General features: G+C 38.3%; 2 protein-coding genes across 2 annotated transcripts; one reads left to right on the forward strand and one right to left on the reverse strand.

Annotated features, from left to right (window-relative positions):
* The first annotated feature begins 1,973 nt into the window (after window positions 1–1,973).
* On the forward strand, window positions 1,974–15,518 carry LOC131021421 (conserved oligomeric Golgi complex subunit 3). Its single transcript, XM_057950606.1, has 25 exons — window positions 1,974–2,561; window positions 3,039–3,122; window positions 3,220–3,327; window positions 5,276–5,320; window positions 5,406–5,480; window positions 5,579–5,674; window positions 5,975–6,052; window positions 7,721–7,806; window positions 8,165–8,231; window positions 8,357–8,419; window positions 8,511–8,612; window positions 8,734–8,838; window positions 8,954–9,046; window positions 10,007–10,095; window positions 11,146–11,365; window positions 12,030–12,116; window positions 12,418–12,534; window positions 12,621–12,653; window positions 12,955–13,041; window positions 13,120–13,182; window positions 13,958–14,074; window positions 14,372–14,464; window positions 14,785–14,904; window positions 15,003–15,103; window positions 15,188–15,518. The coding sequence occupies exons 1-25, from the start codon at window positions 2,466–2,468 to the stop codon at window positions 15,315–15,317; spliced, it is 2,355 nt and encodes a 784-aa protein (XP_057806589.1). The 5' UTR covers window positions 1,974–2,465; the 3' UTR covers window positions 15,318–15,518.
* Window positions 15,519–17,046: 1,528 nt separating this feature from the next.
* Window positions 17,047–18,713, reverse strand: LOC131021422 (E3 ubiquitin-protein ligase RSL1). Its single transcript, XM_057950607.1, has 2 exons — window positions 17,777–18,713; window positions 17,047–17,417 (listed from the first exon to the last, which is right to left on the reverse strand). Exons 1-2 carry the CDS (start codon window positions 18,589–18,591, stop codon window positions 17,339–17,341), a joined length of 894 nt encoding a protein of 297 aa, XP_057806590.1. The 5' UTR covers window positions 18,592–18,713; the 3' UTR covers window positions 17,047–17,338.
* Between the last annotated feature and the right edge of the window lie 1,327 nt (window positions 18,714–20,040).

Here is a 20,040-nt window from a genome sequence, read left to right on the forward strand (position 1 = left end):
AATCAAAATAACCACAATTTTTGGTCTAAGATATGAAAAAAAAGGACTTCAAGCGACTTAAAATTCAACTGAAACACAACCAATGAAACCAACGCACATACCTTCCAATTCCGACAACCGTAGAACCTCCTACCGGGGTTCTCTTCTGTCCATGATGTCATCAAGGAAGCCCTACACTTTTTACCTTCGCACGCACAAAACTTTGGATTATTCTCCCATTCATCGCACTGACGTCGACTGCTCCATGAGCTCGACGCACACCCACCGGAAACTGTATTGAAACTCATGAATCTACTCGAAGACGAAGAACATCGAAAAACCCTTCACCAATTTCACTAACCTAAGCGCAAATGCTTCCAATTTCTGAAGCCCTATCGCGAGTTAGGGTTCATCAAATTTGAATTTTGCCCCAAATTTAAAAAGGGGGTTTGAGGCCATTAATTGTGGGGCTCGTAAAAAAAATTAAATAAATAAATTACACAGACGGCGTCAAACTAGGCGTTAGGGCAAGGGGTGAAATTGTTCGATTTTAATTAGTTCAGGGGTTTAGTTGATACCCCTTCAAGTATAGGGGGGCAGACGTGAAAAAGGCCACCACGACAGGGGCTTAATTGATACTTTTTCCATTACTTAAACTCATAATACTTTTACACGAATGTTTGAACATATCTGTATTAATTATACTAGTTGATTAAAGGTATTATGATATGTGGCTACTATTTCTATATTTTTATTAAGGGGTTATTGCCATAAAATACATCAAGTTTGTCAATTTTCTGGTTTATATCATCACTTTTTTTTTTGCCAAAAAATACATGAATTTATACTTTATTTGTAATTATCCCATCATTTATAATTTTGCCCAAATTAAATATGAGGTGGCAGTTAAATTACCAACGTGGCAGCCAAAATTGCCAAATCACACATACACCCCTCTCTCTCTCTCTCTCTCTCACTCAGACACACACAAACACACGCACAACCCCACCCCTTCTTCCTTCTCCGGCGACCGCAGCGTCATCGCCGCCGCCGCCCTTAACCCCCTGTCTCTCTCTCTCTCTCTATCAGACACACACACAAACCCACGCAAACACCCACTGCACACACACACACGCACAACCCCTCCCCATTCTTCCTTCTCCGGCGACGGTAGCGTCGTCGTCGCCCGCTACCGCCCTCTTATCCCTTAACCCCCTTGTCTCTCTCTCTCTCTCTCCTCTGCACACACATACACAACCAAAGCAGCAGCCGCCGGCGAGCGACGACCGCCGTTGCACATCTCCCTCTCCCTCGCTTGTCTCTCCTCTGCTTCGGTCGGAACGACGGTAGAGCCGCCGCCGCCGACGAGCCCTAGGCTCCCAAACCCTAGATCCCTAAATCCAGCCACCACTTTCCCCAAAATTTCCAGTGAAAACTTCGCCATACACGACGCCACCTCCGTCCGCCCTCTTTCTAAAGTCAGACGGCGGCAACAAGGCCACTGACGACACGCCTCCTCTCCTCTGTTAAACTCCGGCATGCAGGGAGAAGGCCGAGATTGGAGGAAGAGGGAGGCTCCGCCGGGTTGGAGAAGTGGTGGCGACGGGTCGGGGGAAGAAGGAGGCTCCACTGGGCTGGAGAAGTGGTGGCGACGGGATGGGGGAGGGGGACGGTCTTGGGGGGTGGGGGGAGGGGGACGGTCTGTGGGGGAAGGGGGGTTGGGGAAGTGTGCGTGTGTTTGTGTGGAGAGAGAGAGAGAGAGGGGTGTATGTGTGATTTGACAATTTTGGCTGCCACATTGGCAATTTAATTGCCACCTCAGATTTAATTTGGGCAAAATTATAAATGATGAGATAATTACAAATAAAGTATAAATTCATGTATTTTTTGACCAAAAAAAAAAGTGATGATATAAATCAGAAAATTGACAAACTTGATGTATTTTATGGCAATAACCCCTTTTATTAACATAGCTTATCTTTTTCTTTATTATAGCACATAGGCTATAACTATATATGAATTTTCTTATTTTAAAAAAATTGAAAAATGCATATAGAGAAATATTCAGAACATTGTTTTGGGGGAAATTATAGTAGCTGATTTTTTAGGATGTTTAGTTTACCTCTCTCCTCTCACTGTCTGTTTCCCGTTTTCGCTTAGCTTCTTCCGTCTGATTCCCTGAGCTTCACCCCACCGCCGATCTATCACTCGCCACCACCGCTTTCGCCACCCGCCCACGAGCCGCCACCGTCGACTACCGTCATTTCGGTTTCGCAGTTGAATCATCATTCAGCCGTCCGAGCTTTACTTTACCGTTCGTTGTTATTCCCCAACATCTCTAAACCCTAGTAATTTGATCTTATTTGGATCAATTTTGTATCACATTGAGAAATCCTACCGAATCTCATTCTGTGATTATTCGAACTCGCATTTCATGGTCCGGTAGTTGGTAATCAGGTACGAGATTTCCGCTCGAATAGTGAAAAATGGCTGCAGTCACTCCGGTGGGTGCGGGGAAGGCTGGTCTCGCGAAATCCGGTGCAATCTCCAAAGGCTACAACTTTGCCTCCGCCTGGGAACAGGTTGCTTGTTTTTCTTCCCTCTTTTCAACTCGATTTCTAATGCTTGTATTTGGTCTTAAAGCTGTTGTGCTGATAGATCAGATGCTGCTTTCAGTTCTTCATCCGTTTCTCAGTTACATTTGATCTCTCTGTCTGTGTCCCCTCTTACAATGTGCGATGTGTTTAGAAAGTAAAGATCTAATTTGCCTGCCTGAAGTCGTTAATATAACGTTTCTTGTGGGTTCCTTGATTCATGTTGGCGTAATTGACCTAACTTTGTTCAGTTATCCTTTGAACACTATATTGGCTATTTGAGTGTGTTAGTAGAGTTATACTTTACCTTTTAACAATGTAGGGATCTATTTCAGGTAACTTTTTCTATGAATTAATATATATGTATATGTTGGTCTTATGTGACTTCTTGAGAGTATAATTTTTTTTATCAGTACCAAGTTTTTCAATTGTTGCTAACTCTGCTGTACTTTCTTAATGCATTAGAATGCTCCATTGACAGAGCAACAACAGGCAGCAATTGTTGCACTCTCCCATGCTGTTGCTGAACGGCCATTTCCTCCAAATTTGGTAGGTCTTTTGTCACTAGATTGTATTTATCTAAATATCTCTTGTGAATTTTGAATGAATGATATTGACTATTTATTGTTTTATTGGGGATCACAAGGCACAAGATAAAGTAGCTGGACTGGAAAATGGTCTGTCTATTTCGACAAAGCACAGCACTGCAGAAGATTCAGGTGTCATTGATGCAGTTTTAGTCAATACGAATGAGGTACATTGTTCTCGTTGATTTCACTGAATATTAGAGTTCTATCTTGTTGCATGATTGGTATCTTGGCATGATCTGCATGATCCGGAAATATGTTTCGTGCTTTAAAATGTTAAAAGTATTACGGATAAATCCAAAAAACCATATTAAAGAAATTCCATTTGGGACTTGTGGGTTCGTTTTTCTCTCACTGATATTGTTGTTATTTATATTTTCGCCGTATATATATTGTTTACTGACTAGTTTAACATTAATTGCTTAGCCTGCAACCTTACATGCTGCTCTTTTGTGATTTGGGAATAATAGACTTCAACTCAGGAAATCTGACTGGTCTGTGGCTGACGTGCAGTTTTAAAACCTTACATTTCTGTCGATAGTTCAATGTTTACTTCAGAACCTTTTGAATGCAACATTATGAAAATATAAGAGTTTAAACAAGAATTTAATCAAGTGAGAATTAGGACCTAAATGCTAAAAAAATGTAGGTTTATTCATTTATCAGTGAGATTACTAATAAAAATTGATGATTACATTATTTTGTATATCCTGTAAGATTAGTATCTATTCAAAGACTCTGTTTTAGATTTAATACTAATTTTTTTTTTTTTATCTCTGACATTGTGGGTATTTAGAGGTATTGCAAGCTTAAGAAGATGAGAATTTTTTTGTGGGATGGTTCCCTCGGGGACAGGTTCTCAATTTTTCCAATGGGACCTAAATAATTGCGTGACTTGGTATTAGGACTATTTATATGAAAACACAGCCTTACTGGGGAAGTCGAGGTGGTGTATTCTAGGGAACGCACTCTGTGGTGTAAAGTCATTAAAAGAAAATGTGGTCTACAAAAGAATAAGGATGTTGCTGTTAGAACCACCTTTGGAAGTCCTTTGGGAGGCCTTTCTAGAGTTTACTTGAATTTGCATTAATCAGTGAAAGTCCTGGTTAGAAGTGGCAGTAAAGTAATTTTCCAGGAAGGTGCTTGAGTGGTAACGAGTCTTGTTCAACTTCATTCCATTCACTTTATTGAACATCTCTTTGGTATCACAAATGTGCTGATTCTTGATTCTTTCAAAATTAAGTCTCATCCTTCTTCATCCATCACATGGGATTTTCTTTTTCATCATAACATCAAAGAACCGGAAATGTTAGAACTATGTTCTTTGTTTCCTCTAGTGAAGAGTGTTATGATGAGAGCAAAGATGGTGTCAAGAGGTGGGGTCTGGACTCCTTAGGAAAGTTTTCTTGTCATTCCTTTTTAATGTCTTTCTTTCCTATAGACTATCTTCAGTTCAACCTGGAAAGTACCCATACTTAAGTAGGTCCAAGTCTTTTCATTGGTGGCTGGTATTGGGTAAATTACTGACTTTAATGTGCTGAGACATTTTCATCATACTTCTATTTCCTTAGATTTGTGTGTTTTGTGTGGGAATCAGGCAAAAGACCTGGATCTTGCACTGTTCATTTGCTCTAAAATTGTGCATAGAGGTCTGAGGTAGTTGGGTGCTCTTTCCTGTCAGGGAATTAGTTTTGTGTAAACATGAAGGAGGTAAAGTAGATGGGGGTTTGTCATTCAGCCTTGTATTACTCTGTTTGGTTTATAATAGAATCGAAGGATGTTCGAGGATTGTTCAGAAGAGGAGTGATATATTGTCAAGCTTAGAGTAGCTTGTGGGGTTTGAAATCATAAAGAATTAAAAGCTTTTACTTTGCCAGAGTTGCTATATTGGAATTTTATGTTATGATTAGATTATTCTAAACATTTAAGGATGGTTTGTCCATTTCTACCATTTTTCCTCCAATAAACTTCTCTGTTTCTTATAAAAAAATTATTTTTTTGGATGATCTGTTGACATCAGTTTGCTCTGACTTTATGGATATTATTTAGATGCGGGCTCACCTGAAGATTATATACAAATTACTTTAATTTTTGGTTTCATATTCCTTCTTGCAGTTCTACAAATGGTTTGCTGATTTGGAAGCAGCTATGAAATCAGAGGTTACCTTAGTTTTATATTGCTTTTGTGAATCCCTTGGTTGGAAATTCTTTTTGTTGCAATTAATGTGCTCATTTCTGTCTTCAGACGGAAGAGAAATATCAGCATTATGTGAGGACTCTAACAGAGAGAATACAGACATGTGACACCATACTCAATCAGGCAATATATCATTTTCTTATTGTCATAACCCCTTTAAATTCTATCTCAATGTTTAAACTGAGTTATCAACTAATTATTGCTTGAATGACTTGATACAGGTGGATGAAACACTTGAATTATTTAATGAACTACAATTGCAGCATCAAGCAGTTGCAACAAAAACAAAAACTCTACATGATGCATGTGACCGGCTGGTAATTAACTATGGCTTTTCTACTTAAAAAAAAAAAATCTAAGACCTTGAAAAAAAAAGGCACTGTTGTTCAGTAGTTAAGATTTGGAAGTATAATTAAAAGGAAAGTTATTAGTATTTCCAGTTAAGGGTTATGGAATGCCGTCGATCAATTATATTCAGCAGACTCTATGCTAGTTTTAGCTACCTGATCCATGTAAAATCATTAATTATGAAAGGGTGATAGAATAGATAAAAATAAAGAAGTGGGCATGGTGGGTAGTTAAGATTTGGAAGGATAATTATTTCACTCATGTTGCAGGTAGTGGAGAAGCAAAGGCTAATCGAGTTCGCTGAATCACTTCGTGCTAAGCTCAACTACTTCGATGAACTGGAAAATGTATGATTTGAATGTACTTAGAGATTGCTTGAGCAATTTATGATCTTTGACATGCAGGTTCAGCTATTCTAGACTCCTGTTGATTTTTCACCTGGAAAAATGAAATGTTCAGCAAGCAGGATATGTTTGTGTACTGATACAGTCCTCTACTTTATCCTTATTCTTGCACTTCTGATAGGAAAATGCTGCAGTTTGTGCTTAATATCATTGTAATTTGGATTTAATCATTCTAGTTTTCTGTTGGTCATTGTGTCTTGAAATGAATTGGCAGTCTTATTAGGATTAAGAAGAACCCTTAGTGGAGGTGTAGGGTAGGCCAGTAGGGTTTAGTTTAGATTTTGGTGGCAGGTTTCAAATCAAGAACAACTCAGAACTTATCTTTTGGTTGCAGATGTAGCTAGGGATCGTAGTAATATTTTTAGGTGGGATGTTATCACTTTTTTGGGGATGACTTGTCCTAACAAAAAAATTCTCTAAATAAAACTTAGATTATATGGAAATAGGGAAGGAACTGCAGAACTGAAGGAGATTCTCTTAGTTTAGAATTTTGTATATATTGTTTCACCCACCCTATATAGAACATTAAATCACTTTAGCTTTCCTAATTCTGCCATTAACTATAGTGTTACCAAATCTTGAAGCATTCACGAATCATTAGATCTTCTAATATGGTTCTCTGCCCTGCCATTGAACTCTCCATCTCACGTTATACTTAATAGGTATTACTTGTTTACAGTTTCCCTGTATATTTTCATAAAACCAGTCTTTCTTTTGATCCAATCGACATTCCTTTTGATCTTTAGTGTTTTGATCATTCATCACTCTCAAGCCAACTCCATGAATTATTTGTGAACCTACCTGACCCCAGTATTGGTGTGATAAGACTCTATACCACATAGTTACTCTGTGCGGGTTTTACAGACGATAAAAAGGCTTGTTCTCCTACAGAATAGTTCTCAAATATGAATTGCCTGTTCATTTACCATCATTTCAATGGTTATTTTATCTTGCCTGAATCATGTTAATGAAGTTTGAAGTATGTTTGGCCTTTGTTTACTATAATGTTTCATTGCAAGTGGGAGGGATTGATATAAGCTTAGGTGGAGTATGTGATCTAGGACTTCAGGTCAAAATGATCGATGATTGTGATGCATATACTAATCGACCAACTCCCTTGTTTAGATAAACATGGGGTTACTACCATGAACAGTTGCCTGTGGGTAATCCAAATGAGCTAAAAACTTCACCCTTTCCCTGATGAAATTTTTATGGGAAGTTCCCTTTAGACCTGAAAGGTTTTAGCAAAGTTTGATGAAAAGTAAATGAACTGTCATTTTATTATATTGTACGAGTTAAACCTTAAGAAACCTTTTTCATGTGAAAACTCTTCATTAGGACATATACCATGGGAAATGTTCAGTGAATCAATATAGCTGCTGATGCTTAAATGGGCTCGCTCTTGAGTGAATTGGAGTTCAATGTCTTTGTTCTTAGCTTGGCCATGAAGCAAGTAGATCAATAATAAACTTCATACTTGCCAAGCTTACTTGAGTCTTGACTAACATAGATTATTTTTTACCTTAGCCATGCATGTCTGCTTAAATAAGTCTACAAACATGGAATATGAGAGACTTATTTTTCAGGATTGGCAATGCCACCTCTATGCAGGTTGCAACCAGTTTCTATTCGCCAAGCATGAATGTAGCACATGAGAATTTCCTCCCTTTGCTCAAAAGACTTGATGACTGCATATCGTAAGTGAGCGAATAAATTAGCAAACTTATTTATGCAGAGTGTGTTATCTGCTTGTGTACTACTTATATATCTCACACAGATCAGATTTACCAATTGATTAAGTTATATCTCTCTCTGTGGTTTCCTATGCATAATTGTGGTCATGTGAAAATTCTGAAATGTGAAACTGAATGGTGCTGGTGTTCAACAGAGTGTGTTATCTGCTTGTGGTTTCCTATGCATGATTGTGGTCATGTGAAAATTCTGAAATGTGAAACTGAATGGTGCTGGTGTTCCACAGAACGGCTATCATGTTGAATTTTAATATTGGTACCTGAATCTTTAATTCAATTTTCGAATACTTTTGTTAATGTGCAGGTATGTTGAGAGTAACCCACAGTATGCTGAGTGCAATGTTTACTTAGTCAAGTTCCGACAACTTCAGGTATGTTTAACATCTAATGCAACACAAGGGGAACAGTCATGTGGGACAGCTAGTTTTTAGTCTTGACTATGCTTTGTGTGGACATCTTGCCTCTAATATATGCAACTGTTTTCTGAACTTTGCAGTCTCGTGCTCTAGGGATGATTCGTTCTCACGTACTCTCTGTTCTAAAGAACACTTCTGCTCAGGTAAACTTTCAGCTTTGCTATGATTTTCGTCTTTCTTGTTCTTTAACATGGACAATGGATCTATGCATTGCAATTTTCTTGTTCACTCTAGGTCCAGGCAGCAATAAAAAGCAGCTCTGGTGACAAAGCATCTGTCTCTGAGGGTGTGGAGGCATCTATAATCTATGTTCGGTTCAAAGCGGCAGCAAATGAGGTAGGGAATGTAGACTGACAGGCCTTTTTTTTCCGTTTCAACACCTTTCTGGACTTCTATTAATTGCAAAAAATATTAGGATGATGTTAATTTCAAAGGCTAAAAGAAGTGAAAATTACAGCTTAAGCCAGTGTTGGAGGAAATTGAAAGTAGAAAACCAAGAAAGGAATATGTCCAGATGCTCATGGAATGCCACAAGATTTACTGTGAACAAAGGCTCTTACTGGTGAGTGGAATCAGATCCTTGTATGTCAAGTTATATAATTTTTCTAGTTCTCTTTTCTTTACCCCTTTATCATACATGCTTTTTTATCGTTCCTTTTTTTCTTTGGTGGCTGCAGGTTAGGGGCATAGTGCAGCAACGAATCTCTGAATTTGCAAAAAAAGAACCCTTGCCATCATTGACTAGATCCGGTTGTGCATACCTAATGCAGGTTGGCTTGATCACTTAATTTTAATTGGTTTGTTGTTGACTGTTGTTTCAGGGAATTTGTAGAAGTTAGTAGGAGATCTAAATTTTTGTAGATGTTGGATGGTAGTTTTAATTTGTGGGATTGAACATAGAAATACTTCCTTCTTCTTGATTTTTATAAACTGGAAGTGACATTTGGGGCTGGATTATGTTATTTGACCTCACTCAATTACTTGTCGACCCGCCACAGCTCAGAGTGCTACAATTTCAGGCCATATAAGAAGGTGTTTGCTTTTTTTTTTTTTTTTTTTTTAATTGGAGCTTGATCGAGGATGACGAAATCTGAAATAACTACAGACTAATTTGGTTTCGTAGGGAACCTCTTCAAAATTGCGTGTGCGACTTTTTCTCTAATTAAGAACACAAGGAAACATAGCATAAAAAAAACTGGTTATATCTGGTTGAGTTTGTATGTCATTTATGATCAAAGAAACATCTCGGCACCTAGTAAAACTGATCAGGATTCAGTGTTTCTGAATCACTTTCTTTGTGAATTTAGAGCAGAAGATGCTCCTTGAGTTTCTCTTCTGTGAAATTCATAGTACTTGTCTGGTTTCCAGGCTATACTTCCTTTGCTTTCATACTTGTAGTAATTTTCCTGTGGCTAGTTTTGTTAGAATGAAGAATTGCAGTTTTGTTGAGCAACTAAAGAGGCAACCCAATGACTTATCCTTTGAAATATAGAATTTTATTGCAAAACGGTCACATTTATCTGAGATTATTCATGCTTTGAAATTTCTTTAAATACAAAACATCATTGATTGGTTTTGTGCTTGTACAAATGGGTCTGCTGCTCTGGGGCTGTCACATATGTGATGATTGTTTGTTGGGAATTTTTTATCGTAATGCAGTATCTAACTGTTTTACCTCAGATATTTCATTTTACGGTTCAATGATTATGAAGAGTTGAATGGAACTGCAGGTATGTCAACTTGAGCATCAGCTTTTTGATCATTTCTTCCCTTCATCTTCGGAGGATGTTTCAAGCTTGGCTCCTCTAATAGATCCACTGTAAGTCCTTGAACTTAAGCATTCTCTATGCTTCTTTACTCGATCGTGTTTTTTCTTCATTCACTATTTAAACACAAAACAAGCTTTAATATAACTATGCTGTAAAATATCCACATCTACTGAGCAGTATAGAATTCTCTTCATCTGCCATGTGGAGCCCGTGAATATAATCCTTATCTTATTAATAACTTCTGATCTTTGAAAGTTCATAGTTGCACCAATTAGCTTCTTAATTATTATTATTATGGGCCTTCAGAAATTTGCTTTGTTCTTGTAAAAGTTTCCAGTCAACATGTTGGACTTCTGTTAGAGGACAGTCTCTTCATAAATGATTAAAAGTATATTCAGAAGATTAGGTCCCAAAATTTGATGCAATTGCTTCCAAAAGCCTTCCTTTATCCACAGTGTATTACCTGTTCTACATGAAAATTTATATTTTCCTTACTATAGTATCAGCTATTTTCTGATGTTTTCGTTTTGCTCATATATCCTTGTATTGGCACTTATTCTAGATCTGTCTAGAGATTAGAGATTAACCCATCTCTTATGATTTTTTTTAGCGTTTGGCAGAATTTGGAGTGGATGTCATGTTCACTTGATGTAAACTTTCACTTATTAACTTATTGTTTCTTATAAGAAAAAAGTAAAAAAGCTACTTGTTAGAATAATTTATTTATGAACGTTGTCTGTTTCAGATCCGTTTTATTGGAAATGAGGTACTTTTGTCCTATAAATGAGTTCTAATTTTTTCTTGTTGAAAGCCATAATGGGCATTCGTCCACAATTATAATATTTGTTGCATCAGATGATAAAATGTTTTAATATTTATTTAGCTTGGAGAAAATGTATACTTTAGTTTGTATCAACAGATGCAGTGTAAACCAAAAATTTGGTCTGCGATATTACTTAGTTATATCCATGTTACACAGAAATGGCAGATGAAATTAGGTCACATTTCTAGTGTTCCTCTATATGCAATATCCCACTGGTTCCTTTGGTTTCATAACTCATGCAACTCCTGAGTCATGCTCTTCATTAAACATTTGACAGGTGTACTTACTTATATGATACTTTACGCCCAAAACTTATTCATGAAGCAAACCTTGATATTCTTTGCGAACTTGTTGATATTCTCAAAGTTGAAGTCCTAGCAGAACAAGTAAGTAGACGAGGCGAGTCACTAGCAGGATTGCGACCAACACTGGAGAGGATTTTGGCAGATATTCATGAGCGTTTAACTTTTCGTGCTAGAACCCACATCCGTGATGAGGTTACTACTGCACCCTGAGCATTAATTGAGCTATGGGATCCATATCTTATTAGCATGTTCTTACACATGTTCTTTCTTTTTCTGACATTTTGGTTATACATTCTTTTATATTTTGTTCACCAATCTGTTTATGGTATGGAGAAAAAAGAGGGTACAGTGAATCAAGATCAAAGGGGACACAAACAATTTATGTTTAGTTCCAAAGTAGAAATTCAAAGAGAACCTTACTTTTGTTGTTTGAAGAATGATAAGTAGTTTATATCTCTGTAGATCCTGGTCAAGACATTTGATTTTTAATGAGTTTTTTTTTTTTAATTAAATTATTGGGTCCGTTGTCCTTGTTTATGTATACAAAAGCATCCTACAGTCTGGAATTTCATGCGGGTGAGCAGAGTCTCTTTGCAGAACTCATTGAGAACAAAATTACAATGAATCAAGGGTGCTCATTCTTTCTTTCTGCATTGAAAGGGCATGTGTCTATGACATGATAACAAGCCCTTTCTAGTCCTAGAATTGACCTTTCACTTAAAGAAAGAATTATGGTAGATGAAAGAAAGATCGTCTGATCGTGTAACAACCAAGAAAAATAGAAACAACCTTAACATCTGAGATACTATCTACAGTACCACTTCGCTCAAAGTAACATTGTCTATTTGTCATTTAGATTGCAAATTATCTTCCTATGGATGAAGACCTAGACTATCCTGCTAAGTTGGAGCAATCAGCTGAGACAGAGTCAGAAACATCATCTGTAAGTGTTTTATCATTTGTTATTTTGTTTGTCTCATTCCTTTTGTTCACCTCACTAGCTTCTACTCAATCTTTCTCATGGTTCAGTTACCATGTGTTCTTTTGTTATGGGAATGCAGGAACCTTTATTTGACTCTTGGTCTCTAATTTGCTATGCTATTGTGTTTTAACATTTTGAACTCGGATGCCAACAGCCATTCGTTTTCCTTTTTCTTCTGGCCCATCTTGGTTGCTTTTCTTATACTAAACATCATGCATTTGGCGTAAAATGAGTGACAAGAATATGTTCCTCTTGTCTGCAGAGCGCTCAAAGCACAGATGTTTCAAGAACTTGGTACCCTCCGCTTGAGAAAACTATATCCTGTTTGTCCAAACTATACAGATGCCTCGAGTCAGCAGTTTTTACTGGTTTGGCACAGGTATTGATTCTTGTCTATCTTCAGAATGCCAAGGTAAATTTTCTGGCTACTCACTTCTTTCACCTTTTATTTATTTTTTAAATCAGGAAGCTGTAGAAGTTTGCGCGTCATCAATTCAGGTGAGTGGCTCAAGGTTCATGTTTATTGTCTATTTATGGGAGGGAGAAGACAGCACTTTAAGATTTTATACAAAAAGCATCTCATGCCCGACTAAATTGAGCTTTATTAAAGAAAATTATTTACTCTGGAACTTTTAGGCACTTCTACTCATTAACAGATGTGTTTCACTTAAGCTTCTATACTGAAGTATTAGTTCTTGATCATGATGTTATCCGACATTTAACTTTATTTGATGTCATTTCTCTCTTTTTAAATGCATTTACTTTTCGGCTACTCCTGCTAAGCAATATGATCTGGCAGAAAGCTAGCAAGCAAATTGCAAAAAGGTCCTCTGCAATGGATGGGCAGCTATTCCTCATAAAGTATCTTCTTATACTTAGAGAGCAGGTAGTATTTATGTTCGATTATGACTAGAATCGTGATTGTAGTTTCATTCTATTTCTTATACTAGTATTCTATTTGCAGATTGCTCCATTTGATATTGAATTCTCGGTCACACACAAGGAGCTTGATTTCTCTCATTTGCTGGTACTGATTTCTCACTGATGCTGTTTTATTTATTAATTTATTTTATTTTTATTTTTTTCATACTGTCATGTTTTATAACATATAGCAACAGATTATTGAAGCTGATCTGCATTGAAGATTGCTTTATTTTCTCTGTTTTATCCATTTGTGACTCTCTTAACATGGATAGTGTCTGTGTCTTTGCACAATGACCATTTATGATTTCTCTGATGATCGAACTTATCCTGCAGGCACATTAGTCATGCAATACTACTTCTTTAACACTTTTGTATTTTAGTTCTTCTCAAAAAAAAAAAATTTAATTTGTATTATAGTTTCATGATAATTTCAAAATCATGAATTTTCATCACTTGTGTGCCCTAATTGTTGTTAACCAGGTCCATCAAACTATTGAGAAATCACATCTATATGGTAAAGTGACTAGTGGCTGCTGCCGGTCTGCCGAATTGTCTGATCTGTTTTTAAAAGAGCAGTACTAACTCTTTCAACTGTTAGAAGAATTTGTGTCAATTATAGTCTTAAAACTTTGATAAAATTAGAATGATTATAAGATTGTTTCATTACAAATGTTGTTCAGAAAGGGCAATTTAGAAATTGCCTGAAATCAGGAGATACGCACTGCCTTTGTCTGAAGAATGTTGGCATCTGCTATGGTACATGATAGAAGAAATCTCAATGTTCACATTATTTTACTGAGTTGTTTGGTATGAGGTTACAGAGTTTGGTTATTTTTACTTTGTGGTGGAATGATCACCTTCTTCAATGCATTTTCTAGGAGCATTTAAGACGGATTCTTAGGGGCCAGGCCTCGCTATTTGACTGGTCAAGGTCAACATCCCTGGCCAGAACTCTCTCTCCCCGAGTTTTGGAAAGTCAAATAGATGCCAAGAAGGTATATTACATGTGTTGAAATTTTATATTCTCATTTACCGCCAATATTTTGAGTTGATAAGAAGATTTCTCATATGTTCAATATGTCTGGGTTTGGTATGAAGTAATATATGGGATTTAGTAAAGAATCCTGACCCAATGCATTTCCTTCTTCATTTCTGCTAAATTATAGTAATGAATTGTTCATTATACATTAGAAATAGCAATCCTGCAGTCTGTGCTTACAAGTTTTTACCATGGAAAAATTCATTGTCTTTTGGTAAATCAAAACAAAAGTTTATTTTTGCTTCACATGCAGGAATTGGAGAAAAACCTCAAAGCTACTTGTGAGGAGTTTATAATGTCGGTGACCAAGCTGGTTGTGGATCCTATGTTGTCTTTTGTCACCAAGGTTTTTCATATATAATCTTTTTGTTTAAATATTATTCCCTCCGTCCCACTTAGGCATATTTTGTTGAGTGTATCAGTTGAATGGCTGATTGCTGAAATCATAGTGAATTGTTTCCTTGGAGAGAGAGAGAGAGAAATACTAGATAGAGCTTTATGGTATGGCAGAGATTCAATTCTCTGTACGTTTAGGACGAGGACTTGCTTTAGGCATACTGATCTGCTATATATAGTTGGATTTTCCCATTTTGGGCGCATTCTGTACATACAATTTCACTGTAGCAAACTTTGGCATAGTCCTAACACTATCATTTATCCTTGAAGGTCACTGCAGTCAAAGTTGCACTATCTTCAGGCAATCACAACCAGGAGTCTGCCATTAGTAAGCCACTCAAAGATCAGGCTTTTGCAACTCCAGAAAAAATTGGTGAACTAGTTCAGAAGGTATATATGCAACTTTTACCGCTTATCTTATGGTAAGTGAGGCCTGGGGCAGGGTGGTTAATTTGTTGAAGGTACATACTGGATTCTTTTTATAACAGGTCGGATCTGCTATTCAACAAGAGCTGCCAGGAGTTATGGGTAAAATGAAGCTTTATCTCCAGAACCCCACCACACGCTCTATACTTTTTAAACCAATTAGGTAGATACAGATACTCTTCTCACATTTCAAGAGTGTGTGATTGTGTCGAGTCATCCTCATTTTCCTCTGAATTCCAATTTGCAGGACCAATATTATTGAAGCGCACACTCAAGTACAAAATTTGCTCAAGGCTGAGTATACTGCTGAAGATATGCAAAATGTTAATATGGTTTCAGTACAAGATTTGCAGGCTCAACTCGATAATCTCATGTAACACAGTTTTTACTTTGAGACCTTGCAACTTTATGTTATACAAATATATGAGGGCAATGTTGGTCTCTGTACACTTAAGGATTACTAGCCGCACTTAGAATTGCTCAATGCCACATTTATAGTTATTGATTCGGAGCAAGAGCAGGACATGGAGATTTTGTAACATTTTATAAAAGGGCAAAGGTGCACATTGGCCCCTGAACTTGACACCCCTATAGCCTTTATCCCCCCAGGATCGGTCAAGGCGCGTTGACCTCCTTGAACTCTCGAAACAAGGGTGCAAATAAACCCCTCCGTTAAACGGCGCTCAAACGTCGTTTTCATTTTTTTTTAATTATTATTTTAAGTGGGCCCCACCTTAACGTCTAGACCTCTGTTCCAGACCTGCAATGGCCGTCCTCGACCCGCAAATTCACCTGCACACCAGCCACCGTCCTCGACCGATGGCCGTCTCTTCCGGCGATCCACCACGGGTGGAAGATGCTGCTGGCCGTAGCAGCAAGAAGAACTGCATCTCTCAACATCGATCTGCTTGTAAATCGCGTATGCAAAACCTCCGCCCGACATCGCCCAAGCCGCGACATCTCTCCTCCTCCTCATCCTCAGATTTTTCGAATTGAGCTCCTCGAATTTGTGAGGGAGCTTCATATCTTGGCTTGCTTCGCTCGAGGATGCTGAATTGGGGCTCAAATTAAGGTTTGATAGGAGCTCTGGTTTTGCCGGCTTCGAAACATCGCCGTCGCGATCCAAGATCATATCTTGGCTTTCTTCTCTCGAGGATGCTGAATTGGGGCTCGAATTAAGGTTTGATAAGAGCTCCGGTTTCGCCAGCTTCCAAACCTCACCGTCACGATCCAAGATCATATTTTTGACACAAACCTCGTCGTCGATCTGTGAGAGGGGGATGAGAGTTCGGCGGCGGCGGTTGCCGTTGAGCCCGAAGGAGAGAGATGAGGGAGTCGGATCTGAGAGAGATGAGGTGGAGGTGGTGGTATCTCGCTGCTGTGTCGCCGCCTAGTGTGAATGTATGTCGAGGGCGGCTGTGTCTGAGTGAGAAGGCGGCAGCCTTGTCGCTGCTCGTCGGAGAAGGGCCTGTGTTGGCCGGAGATGAGGGAGAAGAGAAGGGGGCGCTTGAAATAAAGAAAAAAAAAAATAAAGCTAACGGCGTTTGAGCGCCGTTTAACTGAGGGGTTCATTTGCACCCTTGTTTCGAGAATTCAGGGAGGTCAACGCGCCTTGACCGATCTTGAGCGGGTAAAGGCTATAGGAGTGTCAAGTTTAGGGGCCAATGTGCACCTTTACCCTTTATAAAATATCATGATTTTTTAGGGAACTATAAATTATACTACTATTCAACCACGTGAGTATAGGGTTAATTTATCCAACCTGTAAGGTGATTTGTAATTTTGATATTTGTTGCAAATTAGACTATTTAAATTTATTTCAAGCATTTGAAAGTTCCTGAGGCAAATGAAAAAATGACATGGCATGGAAATGATGAGTTAAATTTTTACAAATAGAAAATAAATAGCAATGAGTTGAATTATTTTTCAATAGTAAAAATAAAGAAAAAATTAAGATTAATTTTTGTCTCCTTTCTTGGCTTTTGGATTGGCAAGTCTAACATCTCAACTTAAAGTTGACATGTTCTTGGATGTTTATGTCAGTAATACTAATACATACCAGGGCAGGAACAATACCGTATAATAAAAGAAGAAAAGAAAAAAGGGTTTAAGAGAAGAAACCTAATGCCATTGAGTGACATTTTAAATCCAATGGAACCATCCAGCTAAGCTTATATTAGCATAAACCATAATAAGTCAAAGTAGAGTTTGAAAAGGGGCAGCATGAAAATCTAGTGAAAAGCAAAATGCCTAGTCTCATGTCTTATCCTTCACTAGTGTTGACAGACAGCAGCGTCAACAAAGACTAGCCAAGCCCCTCTCTCTCTCTCTCACATCAAATAGTGGGGGTTATATGTACATCTCATTACAAAACTTACAACGCCAATCAATCTCAGTCTCAGTGCCTGCACTTCTTGCAGTAGTGAAGATGTTTCTCCATCTGAGCTCCGCAGTTGTAACAAAAACTATATCCACACCTAAACAATAAACCATCAACAACAAAAACCATCATCATTCTACTGCATTATCTTTCACAAGCTTCTCCATTTTCCTTAAATATATAGCAATAAAATTCAACACTTTAAACATATCAAGGAGCAAGCTAGGATTTTGCCTTCACTTATGCCAAAATTAATCTCGGGGCCAATTAAATTTCAAAGTTATCAAACATGACGAGTTTGGACCCACAAGATTACATATACTATGTAGTTTAAAAATTAGGGAGAAAATTCAAAAGAAGCGCCAAAGGTCTCAATTTCAAATCCACTCCATCTTTCAAAATTTATTTATCCATTAAAAGAAGAAAAAAAAAAAGAAAGAGGCGATGAGAAGAAACCTGCAGCGCATGTACAAGCAACCTTCACTTTTGGAGACATAGAATCGGCAACTGGGGCACCTTATCCATTTCTTATTCTTAGCAAGATTGAGAAGCATTATATCCTCATTGCTCCTCTCATCCGCCCTCAGCTGCTGAAACTCGCTGCATTGGATCCCTGAGTGCCACGCCGCCTTGCACGGAGCGCAGAAGAGCCGCCGGCACTCGGGGCACTCCGACTGCACCACCTTCTGACTCCCATCGTCGATCAGCAAGGCGGAGCAGTCCTTGTACGGACAGTAAAACTTCTCCGCTCCCAAAATCAGCGCCTCGCAGAGCGCGTCGCCCCACCGCTCGAACACCTCCTTCGGGAGAATCGTGCGGCAGTGCTGCGGCTCCAGGAACCCGGCGCAGCCGGGGACCGGGCAGCCGACGGCGGTGATGTTCTCCTGCAGCTTCGCCGCCACGTAATTCGACACGCACCGCGTGCAGTAGCAGTGATCGCAGCCGAGGACGCCGAAGGAGTCGCTCACGGGTTTCTCGTCGGCGCAGATTTCGCAGGTGAAGGAGAGGCGGAGAACGACGTCGTCGCGCTTCGAGTTCGAAGACTCGCCCTTGTAGAAGCGCCTCCGCTTGGTGTAGGAGGAGGCGGGGATTTCGACGACGTCGTCGAATTCAGATAGGTCGATGATTTTGGCGCTGCGCGTGCGGTAGTCATCGACGGAGATGGCCTCCGATTTGGTGGCGCCGCTCTTGAAGGGCGGCGGCGTGGAGTAGAGGATGGAGACGTCGTCGTCGTCGTCGTCGTCTGTGATTTTAAGAATTTCGGTCGCCATTGTGGTTGTCGACGAGAGCAGATCAAGTTTTTAACTGAATGGGAGAGAAGAGAAAGAGACTTTTCAAGATTTTACAATCTCTTCTCTCTTTTGTGTATTCTGGTGCACGATACATATGCCCTAATTAAATCACTTAAGGATATATTTAAATTAATTAAGTGTTTTTTAAAGGGAATTTGAGATTTTAGAAAATCGGTGGAAATACATTATCGTACTGTTTTTCTTTTTTCGTTTTCTAATAGAGAAATTTAGGATTAAAATTTAAAATATTGTCAGCTGAGATAATTGATTCGAATTAAAATAGGGATTATCAAAATCTCGGCCTCATTTTTCATTAGAACTAAATTACTTCACCTGTTTGGGAAAAGATGTCTTAAGGAAATGAGGTAAAAAAATATTTAAAAAAATTATACTACTCCCTCCGTCCATGAAAGAACTTCCTAGGAGGGAGTGGCACGGATTTTAAGAAAAAATATTATTGAGTGTAATTGAGTGTATTGAGAGTAGATAAAAAGTAGTTGAGTGTATGGGGAGTGGTGAAAAAATGTTATAATTAATATTGAGAGTTGTGAAAAGTGAAAAGTAAGAGGATTATAAGTGGTGGGGTATAGTCCAAAAATAGGTAGGAAGTTCTTTTATGAACGTCCCAAAAAGGAAAGATAAGAAGTTCTTTTGTGGACGGATGGAGTGGAGTATTTAATAAGTGGAGAAATAAGTCCACAAATCAAGAAAAATTGAAAAACCTAATTAAATTAGTGAGTAGAGGAAGAGACCCACAAGTTAGTGAGTGGAGAAAAAATTTATATATTATTACTAAACAAATATTAGGACATTTTTCTATAGACGGACCAAAATGATAAATTATGACATCTTTTCTTAGACAAATGGAGTACAAACGATTTGAATTTCTCGCGAGTATAATCAAATTAATTAATGAACAAAATGGAAGAACAAAAGGATGAGTAAAAATAATCGAGGGCCAGATTCAACAATCGTTGTATCTGGGTTTGTTGAAAATACTCTATTTTATTTTTCTTATAGGATGCTTTTAGGTTTTTTATTTTATTTTTTATTAGCATGTTGACCCGATACATGGTAGTTAGAGCATTCGTAGTTGGGGGCTTAGCGAGCAGTGTGCGCCCGACTCGGCCGAGTCCCATCTCAATATCGCGCCCACAAGGTGTGCTCCTGACCTTCCTGCACGCACATGGTTCAGTCTGAGTTTTGATTGGGCATGCACGGCCTAATAAGAAAAGGGGTGGAATTAAAAGTACCCACCCCCATAATATGTCTATGAAAAATACCCACCCGGGGGTGGGTATTTTTCATAGACATATTATGGGGGTGGGTACTTTCCCCTATTAACACATAAGAAAATACTATGCATTAAAAAAAAAAACTAGGAATGACTCTTTTGATTTAAATTTGGCAGAGTTTTTTTTAAAAAAA

This window comes from Salvia miltiorrhiza, chromosome 4, assembly GCF_028751815.1.
Source record: "Salvia miltiorrhiza cultivar Shanhuang (shh) chromosome 4, IMPLAD_Smil_shh, whole genome shotgun sequence".
Taxonomy (NCBI): domain Eukaryota; kingdom Viridiplantae; phylum Streptophyta; class Magnoliopsida; order Lamiales; family Lamiaceae; genus Salvia; species Salvia miltiorrhiza.